This window comes from Carassius gibelio, chromosome A17 (genome assembly GCF_023724105.1).
Source record: "Carassius gibelio isolate Cgi1373 ecotype wild population from Czech Republic chromosome A17, carGib1.2-hapl.c, whole genome shotgun sequence".
In the NCBI taxonomy this organism is placed as follows: Eukaryota; Metazoa; Chordata; class Actinopteri; order Cypriniformes; family Cyprinidae; genus Carassius; species Carassius gibelio.
This window is the reverse complement of record NC_068387.1, coordinates 26,043,492-26,055,617: the sequence shown is the minus strand read 5'-3', so window position 1 is coordinate 26,055,617 and position 12,126 is coordinate 26,043,492. Positions and strand designations below refer to the sequence as shown.

At 38.2% G+C, this 12,126-nt stretch overlaps 1 protein-coding gene across 2 annotated transcripts; it reads right to left on the bottom strand.

Annotated features, from left to right (window-relative positions):
• LOC128031826 (zona pellucida sperm-binding protein 3-like) lies at nucleotides 1-3,034 on the bottom strand. 2 transcript variants are annotated; one of them, XM_052620303.1, is made up of 8 exons: nucleotides 2,445-3,034; nucleotides 2,114-2,232; nucleotides 1,922-2,025; nucleotides 1,672-1,849; nucleotides 588-705; nucleotides 426-508; nucleotides 269-361; nucleotides 1-196 (listed from the first exon to the last, which is right to left on the bottom strand). In XM_052620303.1, the coding sequence occupies exons 1-8, from the start codon at nucleotides 2,979-2,981 to the stop codon at nucleotides 16-18; spliced, it is 1,413 nt and encodes a 470-aa protein (XP_052476263.1). In that variant the 5' UTR covers nucleotides 2,982-3,034; the 3' UTR covers nucleotides 1-15. The 2 variants fall into 2 exon arrangements, with proteins under 2 accessions (XP_052476263.1, XP_052476264.1); XM_052620304.1 differs by having other exon boundaries at nucleotides 76-196; nucleotides 273-361; nucleotides 2,445-3,023.
• Between the last annotated feature and the right edge of the window lie 9,092 nt (nucleotides 3,035-12,126).

The window sequence follows — 12,126 nt, the reverse complement described above, 5'->3', positions numbered from 1 at the left end:
AGCAATGAGAGGAATCTAATCTTTAGAGCACAAACCCAGGGTTTTTAAACTAGACAAGAAGAGCAGAAGCAAGAACACTGTTTTCGGTTTATTGGAAGCAATAGGGTTGTCCCCATTTGTTAAAGTCCACCTAAAGACTTCTGTCGCCCTTGAACCATTACAGGACCGAGGGAGGCCTTGCCTTCCCACTGAACACCTATTGAAAAAAGGCAAATACCCAAGTCAAATAGAGCACATGAAGTGTCAGAAGCAATCTTAAAGCAGCTACCTACCCCCAATAGGAGCATCACGTCCCCCTTCAGGGCCACAAGTTGAGTCACAGCAAGCACAAACCTGGTGGTTCCCATCAGCAGCAAGCCACCTGCAACAAGAGAGGAAGATCAGACACGGCAGCTTCATCATGTTTTTAAGCAGCATGAACATACCCATTGGAAAAGGAACAGGATTTGTGGAGAGCGTCACTGGGTGCAGAAGCAAGAGTGGCCTTCACAGTACAAGTTATGTAGATCTGCAAGAGACACCGGTAAGGGTTCACAAAACCAAAGCAGATGGGAAGAGGACTCTGATTCAGTCAATATAGTACGTACAGAAGGACTGGATCCTCCCTGGAACATGAAAGCCTCCAGCTGGAACCGGATCTTATCTTCCTGGGTCCGAGGCAAGAAGCGGGAGCTTGAAGCTGTAGCCTTGGCATCCACAAGGCACCTGATAAAGAGTGGGTGAAAAGTAGGGATGGGTATCGTTAAGGCTTTAACGGCATTACTACTCCTACCGATACTGCTTAACGGTCCAGCACTAAAAACTGCTTTCAGTAGCACCGCTACTAAAAAAAATTAAAAAAAAATAAAAATAAAATCCCCATACAGCTATCAGTGGTTCCTTCATCTTGGTTGAGCTTTCAACATTGTTACGGAAAAGGGGAGGAAGTTACATGACCTGCAGTGCACTTGCGACATTCTGAAAAAAAAACCCGCTTCCATTACGAGCGCGCATACCGTGCGCCTACATTTGAAATAACGAACTTGAGTGATATGTGAACGGCCCCTTGCCCTCATGCATGTGCACCGTACACGCGTACTCCGCGGCGCGCATGACCGATCTCACAGACAAGCATCTTAATATGATCGCACATTAGAAATGTTTGGTGAGATAAGATGTGCACGATAACATTAAGAAAATCCATAGTACATTAATTTTTTCCCTCCAGTACCAAAAGCAGAACCGATACAGTCAGATCTTATGGATACTACGGGCTTTCATAATTTAGCCCCGGGCTATTTTAATACCGGGTTTCGGTACCCATCCCTAGTGAAAAGAGGTTTACAGCCAGTTGCCCGCATCAATGTTTGTGGTTAACGCTGTAGTAGGGGTTCGTAGAGCGAACCAATTCCTGCCCAGAGCACAAAAGACTGTGGGCAACATATGCCATTAGAGTGCGCACAAGTCCACGCTTAAACCAAAAACGGAAATGCCAAGCTACGCTTCAGACAAGTTTTAAAACGGTCATACCATTTACAGTAGGATGAACATTGGGACAGTCATTCTCAGCGACCGTGAAAAGCACTTACCAAGAAGAGCTAAACCCTTGGTCACTTGACTCAACCTAATTCTCAGGGATCGAGTGCTCACTGAACAAACTGAAACCATTCTGGAGAAGTGACAGGACTTTACCCATGATTCTCAATGAGGGAATATCTCGGAACAGAAGTCACATCAGGTACTTGGGTGGCCACACAGCGGTCCACAAACACACGCAGGGGGACGTGGTTGTACACCTTCACAGATGCCTCAAGATTAATAATGTCACCCAAGTAGTACACATTTGAAGGCCTCTGATTGGCCCAGTCATCTGCAAGAGGGAACAACAGCTTAGGCACAGCCTCATTTCACAAGGCTTAAGATCTAAAGAAACTAGACAAACCCATCATGAGGTTCATGGAGAACACCAAGACATCTTCAGCAACCTCCGTTGAAGCATAAGGAACCCAAGTTGGCCTCAAAGCATTACTGCTCACATTATGGAGCCTGTAGTTCAAGGAGATACCAAAACAAATGGTCATCCAGTTGTAACACCACAAGAAACACTGTTTAAGACATCCAGTCAGTCGTTTACCTTTGATAGTGGCATTGAACGCCAACAACTGCACCCTCAGTACGGGTAATCGGTGTGCCAGCAAATGCCACAGGGGTGTAGGTAAGAGCAAAGGTGTAGACTAGCTCATCCGCAGTCATCTGTAAGAGACGGAAGTGGTTACCAAATGGGTTCTGTTCAACTACACTTAAAAATAAGGTTCAAGAAGGGGGTTTCTAGCAGTTCCCCAAAGCAGCTGTCAGTTATCAGGTTTCAAAAACTGAAAGGTTCGGTGGATGTTTAACATACAACTAACACTAGTGAAGAACCCTTGTTTTTATTGGTTAATCCAGTAAGACGTAACCGTTCTTACCATCAGTACACTATTGCAGTCCTGTAGTGCATATTCGAGGATGAGCACCCCAGAGGCAGAATCCTCACCAACAACAGGACAGCCTCCCATAGACAAACCAGATGGCTGGATCAGTTGACCATTGCTGAACATATCCTTCTTTACCTCCACATGAACCCGGTCCTCACTGCATTGAACAGCCACACTACTGGGAGTCACAGGTTTCCTCAACTGGAAGTTCACCGCCAACTCACGTTGCACCTCTGGAACGACGGGAAACTTCCAGTCCAAAGGCTTGACTGGACCCTGCAACAGCTGCTTCTCCTGAAGACCAAGAGGGTCTTGCGCAAATTTTCTGTAGTCAAGACTGGGAAGCTGAGAAGCCTTTTGGGAAGGATTCAAGAACCCTTGAGAAGAAAGATCAGGAACTCTGGAAGCTGGAGCTGATTGCGGCTTTCTGCTGCTTGGACTTTGACGGTGTTTCAAACTTCCCAATGCACTCTTCAGATCAAAAGCCACAATCACAACCAACACTAACACACCTTGCAAGAACCCCATCCTAACAAACTTTGGCACAATGCTACAATACACATCAGTGTTGGCTTTGCTATTTAGTAGAGCTTTGAATTAATGTGGCTCCTCCCCTTTCAGCTTAATTGATTAACTTTGATTCTCCTCTGGGCTTGTAGAGTTTATTCATCCCAAATTTAGAAAAGTCAAGAACATCACTAACCAATAGAAAGCTAAGAACGTTTTATCTGTTTAATACAGATAAAACAGAGGTGATGATTTTTGCCCCAGACAACATTACCCTTAAGATTAGGCAGGTCCTTGAGGGTCTATCATCATCTGACTACAGTGACACGAGAAATCTGGGTGTCATTTTTGACAGATCGATGTGTTTTAACAGTCATGTTAAGTTTGTGGTTTGTACCTGTTTTTTTCCACCTCAGGAACATTTCTAAGGTTAGATCTATGGTTTAAATAAAAAGAGAGGGAGATGCTTGTTCATCCTTTTATTTCTAGGACCAGCAGGAGATCACACATTACTCCTGTGCTGAAGGCCCTTCATTGGCTTCCTGTTGGATATTAAATTATTAAATTTAAATTAAATTAATGCATTTAGCAGACGCTTTTATCCACAGCGACTTACAGTGCATTCAGGCTACCAATTTTTACATATCATGTGTTCATGTGGATATAGAGTGCATTTTAAAATTCTGGTCATTACTTTCAGAGCCTTGCATGGTCAAGCACCCTCTTACATCCAGGATCTTTTGCATATAAATACTCCATGTGGGTCTTTGAGGTCTTCAGGCCAAGATCTTTTATTTGTTCCCAGAACACATCTTAAGACGAGAGGTGACCGTGCTTTCTGTGTTGTGGCTCCAAGGCTCTGGAACTCGCTCCCTTTTTAGGACAAGCTTTTAATTAACAATATGATTTGTTTGTTATTGAAGTTTTATGGAATTTATAGTTGTAGTGTTGTACAGTGCATGTCAATCCTTGTAATGTTTTGAGATTTCATAGTGAGAGATATTCATCAGTATATTGCCAACATTATTTTTAGAAAGATTGAGGAACTAGAAATATTTATATGTATTAATTCTCCACATCTGACAGTGACTGAAACTTTTTAGATGTTCTGAGACAACACTGTGATTCTCTTAAAATCCATCCATCTTTACGATTTATTCCAGAAATACATTTTGATGCATCCACAAAACCATCACATGAAACATGACGCTCTCTTGTGGCTGCTGGGATACATTGGAGATGTAAGTGAAATAAATGAATTATTTACCTAACAAATTATACATTTAGAACAATAAAATGGGTTGATTTGCAGAATCAATTTCATTGTTAACACTTTAACAAACATAAACAATAATGCCAAAATAACATTTTTTATGTAAGTTTGTCAATGCTGTCATCTCTGTACAATATTTGTACAATTTAGAACATTTATTTTCTGAATGAAAAATATAGTTGTTTACAATGGGATATAATTTAGCTCTGCTGACAGCTGTAACTTGTTAAATCATCTAAACCAACAACATGTTAGACCCTATTCTATCTAAGCTCCTAAAAGAGCTGGTTCCAGAAGTCATAGATCCTCTTCTGACTATTATTAATTCATCATTGTCATTACAGTAGGTTATGTATTAAGCCTCTCATCACGTGAGATAAACGTGACTCAATACAACAGTGGGACTACAGTAAAAAAGCTATTATCAATCTAAAAACACAGATGTGTTGCCATTAATGGAACTGAAAGGGTTTGTCTAACCTGAAACACACGTGGTAGTAGTCATGTGGTGAATCTGACCAATCATGAAACAGCTGTGTCGTCATCAGCGCTCCTGCAGTCACTCTGGAGAAACTGTGGCGGCTGAGTCAGCCGGCTGCTCTCGAAACACTCTCGCGGTACTTTGTGGCTTCGGCACCGTCTCAAGTCGGACAAAATATCTAACCGGCATGCACTGCTTCAAGTCAGACTGCGATCAGGTTGTGCACTACTGCGTGAAGTCGAACGCACCTTCAATTTATCGTTTCCCTCTCAAACGTGATTGGATTGTGCAGGCGCCTGCATGTCAATGTGAGAGGAAGGGGCTCAATACTGTCACTCAAATGAGCTGAATTTTAGTTTTCCTTCTTTGTATGCTGACCTAAACACAGCTGATTAGCTGATTTTCATTATTATTTTCTCTTCTATGCTGCGTGCATAACATGGTCAGGTTCAGAGGTGTGTCAGAACTTTGCTATATTGTCTTCTTTGCTGGTTTAGGTTTATTGATTTGATTGATGAAAACAACAGAGAAACACAATTGTTAGGTGAATTTTCTTTTCTGATAATACACATTAATGTAAGCTGAGCATTTGCTTCGTTCTTCAGTATGCAGTGTGTTTAACACAGTCAGGTTCAAATGTGGGTGAAAAATATCCATTATAACTCTAGCAGAGGTTTGTCAGAACGTTTCCATTGTGCTATTGCCTTGTGGGCAAGTGAGAAATGTTAAACAAAGCAATATGCTAAAAAGTACTTTCAACTCCTTTTACATTATCCAAGGGATTAACATTAACATTTTTCATAACTCTTTGTAGGGCGTTTCTGTACATAAATGTTAGCATTTTTAGAAAATGTACTCTTGATACTAAGTACTTTTAAAAACAAGTACAAATACTTTGTACATTTACTCAAGTAATGAAGCTGTGTACCCTGTCCTCCTCTAGTTAGAATTGACCTGCTCTTATCAGTTGATCGTGGTTGTATCTCCCTATTAGCGCTATTGGATCTTACCGCTGCGTTCCACAATTTTGACCACAACATTCTTTTGCATAGACTAGAAAACTTTGTTGGCATTAATGGAAGGGCATTAGCATGGTTTAAATCATACTTATATGACCGCCATCAATTTTTTAGCATTGAATGAAGAGGCATCATATTGATCACAAGTACAGTATGGAGTACCACAGGGCTCAGTACTAGGGCTGTTACTCTTCACGCTTTACATGTTACCCTTGGGAGATATCATCAGGAAACATGGTGTTAGCTTTCACTGTTATGCTGATGATAGTCAGCTCTATATATCTTCTTGGCCCAGCGAAACATACCAATTTGAAAAACTAACGGAATGCATAGTCGATATAAAAAACTGGATGACTGGTGATTTCTTACTGCTAAATTCTGAAAAAAAAACAAAGGTGTTAATTATAGGACCTAAAATCTCTGCATTGAATAACCTAGAACGCTGTCTAAGACTTGATGGCTGCTCTGTCAATTTTTTGTCATCAGTTAGGAACCTAGGTGTGCTATTTGACAGCAATCTTTCCTTAGAAAGCCACATTTCTAGCATCTGTAAAACTGCATTTTTCCATCTAAAAAATATATCTAAATTATGACCTATGCTAAGATATATTTTTGTTGTTGATATGGACTACGCTTACGAGAGTAATGTTCACTGTGAAGCTTACACTGTGATGTACCTGAGAGAAAACAGAGATGATAATCTGATCTTCACCTGTAAGAAAAAAGTATTTTAAAGTTTGTGGTTTTACAGAACACCACAGTTATATATGACAAGATAATAAGGCCTGCAGTTAGGAAGAACATCTTAAGGAAAATATAATTATATTTTCTTAATGATTTTTTTCCTTCTCAAACCTTGTCTGTGGTGTAAAAACACCCCTGGCCAAACGGGGTGCATCTCTTCCCCTCTTTGATAATTACTGTAGTTACCATGTTCTGAACATCACATCCTTTCTTTTCTCCCCAGGTGTAATCTATATATCTATATCCATCTATCTATCTATCTATCTATCTATCTATCTATCTATCTATCTATATATATAAATATAGATAACCACCTATATATATATATATATATATATATATATATATATATATATATATATATATATATATATATTTATAGGTGGTTGAATAAAAATATTTGGACATTATTTATAAAAATTACCTCAAGTTAGCACCAGCAAGCTTGTAAGCTAGACATTTAGCATCAGCTACGATATTTACTTATTTTCAGTACCGTTCTGAATAAACATTCATGTCTGTCTAACGTTACTCGTCTAAAAAAAAGCCTCAAGTCCAAATATTCATTTTTCACCAATTAACTGTTTGACAAACACTTCCTGCTTCGAGATCTGAATTTAAAAAAAAATATCAAACATGCTCCGAAGTCCCAATCTGAATCAACGGAGTCGCGAACATCCCAGCCGGCACATGACCGACCTTCAACGTTGAAATATGGTTGAAATAAGGTCAGTTGTGGTTTCAACGTTGAAACAACGTTGATTCAACGTTTAAAGCTGAATGGTTGAAAAACATCCAGCACATGACCAACTTTCAATGTTGAAATATGGTTGAAATAAGGTCAGTTGTGGTTTCAACGTTGAAACAACGTTGATTCAACGTTTAAAGCTGAATGGTTGAAAAACATCCAGCACATGACCAACTTTCAACGTTGAAATATGGTTGAAATAAGGTCAGTTGTTTTAATGAAACAACGTTAAAAATGTTTAATGCTAAATGGTAGAAAAAGGTTAACAAGCTTTTAAATTATTTATATTAAATTATTTAAATTAATTATTATTTTAATAGCATTTAAAAATATTTTAGTCATGATACCTATTCTAAAATGTTAAATATTATCATCATTAACAACAATAAAACTATACATTTCGCTGCTTTATCACACTGAAACAACTCCCATTGGTAGTTTTATTTTATTACTTCTATCGTGATTGGTTAATCTGGCTGTCATTCAGGAAACTGGACAATGAATCGGTTCGCGCTTTTCTACATTTAAAAATATGACCGTTATTGTCGTCTTTCTGTGAGTGAGGCGGCTAACTGTGAGCTGCTGCTCGTTATAACTGACTGCTCGGTCGGTCCCGAATTATTTCATATTTGCCTGTACATTTTTTATTTATTTCGAGCGAATTTGAGTCGTGACATGTCAATGGAGAACAAAAACTGTGCACACAAGAAGGGTCAGGTGTTCTGCGAGGTCCTGAAAACATCCTGTCAAAATGAGGTAAGAAAATCGCTAACTTTATCTTTATTATCTTTTGAAAATAGTAAAGTATTACCAGAGTTTACAAATGGGTAGTTTAAAGGACATGTAACCTGCAGATAAATAAATACCCGTGTGTCTATTTTTGCATTGCTTTATCACAGATGATCAAGTTAGATGCTCACCCAATGTGTTGCTGGTAAGTTATGTGTTAATGTCTGTCTTTTAGAGATTTTCCCATATTTTCCTGATATGAATCCCATGCATTAGGTGTGTTATATATGTTTGTATTCTTATATTAGTTTCAAAGTGTTTTCTGCAACATATAAGTGCAAATGTCGGTATTTAAATAATATAATTTTAATGGATTAATGAAAATGAAAAAAAAAAAAAGGATTGTTTAAAGCCATGGTTCTCAAAGTGTCAGGCCCCCTCTAGTTGTTATGCAGGTGAATCACTAAATTAAACTAATTAATGTTAATATATTTTAACTTAATCTTTGAGTAAGTTTTTTTTTTTGCACATTTAAGTATGTTACAGTTAAAGTACAGTACAGTTTTGTAACTTTTGTTACATAATTACATTTAAAATTACATTTTAATTTAAACTTTTTTTTTTCATTTACCTGTGTATGTAAGCACAGTTGTAGTGTTAATGTTCAAACTGTATTTACCATGGTAAAGTGTCTGACAACAATTAATATTCTTATTAGAATAAAACTGCCTCATTTTTTTAACTGTAGAGCTGTAGCTGAATAGTTTGGCCTACTACGCTGCTGAAATGTAATGTTGGTCATTATGGTGCAACTTAATATTTAATAACAAATATTTTCTGAAGTGGTACTTGGTATAAAAAGTTTGAGAACCAGTGGTTTAAAGAAATGGTATAATATGAAATCCTGCTTTTTAAGAACTTTTCAGTAAACCATTTCTTCTTTCCCCTTGTAGAGTCATCGAGGATCCAGCTTGTTCTTGAAACATTGGTAAGAAATTGTTCTTCTGCTACATTGCACTGTCACTTCTGCTAGAGATGCTTTGACCTTTTGTGATAGGTTTTGGTTGTGCTTAGTTTAATAAAAATGTACTGAATTTGATTTTACTTGTTTTACTACACTGTAATGTTAGTGTTCTGATTAAAACAGTGTAACTGGGGGCTCTGAAAACACTGCTTGTGAATAATTTGTTAATATTGTACATTTTCATCTGAATACATTAAATAAGTGTTTAATGAATAGTGTTGTCCACTTTGTTTCCAACCTCACTGTTACTGAACTGTAAAGTGAAAATATTGTGTGATTTATTTTGCATTCAGTTTTCAGTTAAATATATTTCACAATATCAAAGTTATTGTCAAACATTGTGAACATACCTAAACTCACTGGTTAAATCTTATGTGCCCTCCAGAAGTTTGCACTCTGCAAGTGAACGACGCCTTGTGGTGCCATCCCAAAGAGGTTCATAATCACTCTCAAGGACCTTTTCCTGGACTGTGCCCAGCTGGTGGAATCACCTCCCAATCTCAATCCGAACTGAGTGTTTACTCATTTTCAAGAAACATCTTAAGACTCATCTTTTTCACCAGAACTTAACCAACTAATGCTAGCACTTTTCCTTCTTTTCTTGTCTTTTTTATATATATATAAAAAAAAAAAAACCTGGCTATGCGTTCTGTACTAGACTAACTGAGACTTGTCATGGCACTTGTATACTGTTGTTGTTCGCTTGTACACCTGACTGCTTCTATTGTACTCATTTGTAAGTCGCTTTGGATAAAAGCGTCTGCTAAGTGATTAAATGTAAATGTTTATACAGGACGGTACAGAAAGTGCACAAGTGGGAGAGAGTGGAGGGGACGGCGTCAGAAAGGACCTAGCGCTGGGACACTTTCAAGGATCACCCGAAGCACAACCACACTGTATACACTAAGGCTGCTGGTTCTAACATTTTAGAGTGCCCTGCAGTAGAAATCTCATTCTGCATTCCCCACGGTAAAGAAGACACAGTCCGGGGGGGTTCCCATTAGAAATCAACTGGTGGAAGGTTCCCTTCTCGAACTGTTCAACACATTTTCACTGCACAAATGTACACAACTCTTGTAATGAGACACATTACTAAAACATGTTTTGGACAGAAACTGTAGGTTTCCAACAAAATAAAAGATCCACTGGTTTCAGTCATAAAGGTACAAGGGTTTGTCTTGTAAGTGCTGCAAAAAATATGCATTTATGTGCCAAATTATTTCACAAAAACCTTTAAATATTATTGTATTTGGATTGTTCTACTACCTGTTTTTAGCATTACCTCCATGCATACTCTGCATAATAAAGTGTGGGATTATTTTCATCTGTTTCCAAAATTTAACTGCTGTTTGACAATTTTGAGCATGTGGTAGTTTATTGAAGTTGTTTGTAAAGCCATTGCTGCCAGTCATTAGATTTTTAGCCTTGCATGTACATTGTTGATCTAAATGCCAACTAGGATCTAGGTGTATTTACACACGGTGCAAGGTACGACGGGGAAACAACGTCGTGTTATCAACGCTGATTAACTTTTCAAAATCAACACCTCATTCAGCTTTCATCCCAGGGCTGCAGCACGACCCTAATTCACCCATAATGCAGGTAAGACGGTGAAACAGCGTCGCGATTTCAACGGTGAATCCACGTCGTGATTTCAACGTTGATCCAATTTGCAAAATCGAAAGGTTATTCAACGTTGATTCAACGTCGGGATTTCAACAGTGAATCAGCGTTGTGATTTCAACCATACATCAACGTCACGATTTCAACGGTGAATCAACGTCGTGATTTCAACGTTGATCCAATTTGCCAAATCGAAAGGTTTTTCAACGTTGATTCAACCATGGTACCTGACGTTGTTTCAACGTTGAATCAACGTTGAAATGCCGGCTGGGGCAAATGTTCATAGCTCTGCTTATAGTGTAAATACACTTATCACATAATAAAGCGGTCTGGTATGTTCATAGTACACCTATTTGTCTATCATGCTGATAGCATTTAAAAAAAAAAAAAAAAACAGGAATTTTCTGAAAAATTAATACAAGACGTAGTCAACCAGATGAACACTCTTAACAGCAATTATATAATGCAATCACACTTGTAACAATATTTGGTAGTTCTGTATGTTGTTTAAGGGTTAGCATCATCGGAGGTCTTCTGATGGCTTGGCATCATCTCTTCTCAGGTGTTCTGGATCCAGACTGGAGGTTGTGTAAACCTTAGTTACCACAGGATGTAAATCTCATGGCAAAACAGAAACAAAAACATCAGCGTAGATGCTGTTCTAACAAAGTAAAATTAGTTTAACCAAAGCCAAATAATAATAATTCACATTTGATCAGATACAACTGCAGTCACAAATCATGAGATGCATTATACAAATGCTTGGCAAAACATGTTTTTAATCTAAATTTAAACAGTGTGTGTCTGAACCCCGAACATTATGAAGGCTATTCCAGAGTTTGGAAGCCAAATGCATAAATCTCCTTAAGTGGACTTTACTATCCTAGGAACTACCAGAAGTCCAACATTGTGACCTTAGAGAGAGTGATTGAAGCATGGTATAAGACTAGTTAAATGAGCTAAATAATTTAGGGCCTTAGTCAAGTAATAATTTGGAACTTAAACAGATCTTAATAGGTGGCCATTGCGGAGACTGTAAAATTGGGGTAGTATGATCAGAATTTCTTGACATGGTAAGCATTTTGGACTAGCTGTAGCTTATTGAAAATGCTGGAAAACCACCTACTGTAGAAGTGCAGTACAATAGTCTAGAGGTTCTGATTGCATGAACTAGCTTTTCTGCATCAGAAACAGCTTTCAAAAGACAAGTTGCGGTCTAATATACCACCCAGATTTTTGGCTGTAGAGAAAGTAACCGCACAGCAATCTAGTTGCAAACTGTAGTTGGTGTACCTTTTTTAGGCCCAGTAAGTAATAAAACAAAATTGTAGCGATTGGACTGGTAGGATCTAAACATCTTTGAGCCTGCCCTTGAATACCTGTATAGTTTTGTAATCAATCTGAGCATGTCATGATCTATGGTGCCAAATGCTGCACTAAGATGAAGTTAAACTAGCAATGAGAGGAATCTAATCTTTAGAGCACAAACCCAGAGTTTTTAAACTAGACAAGAAGAGCAGAAGAA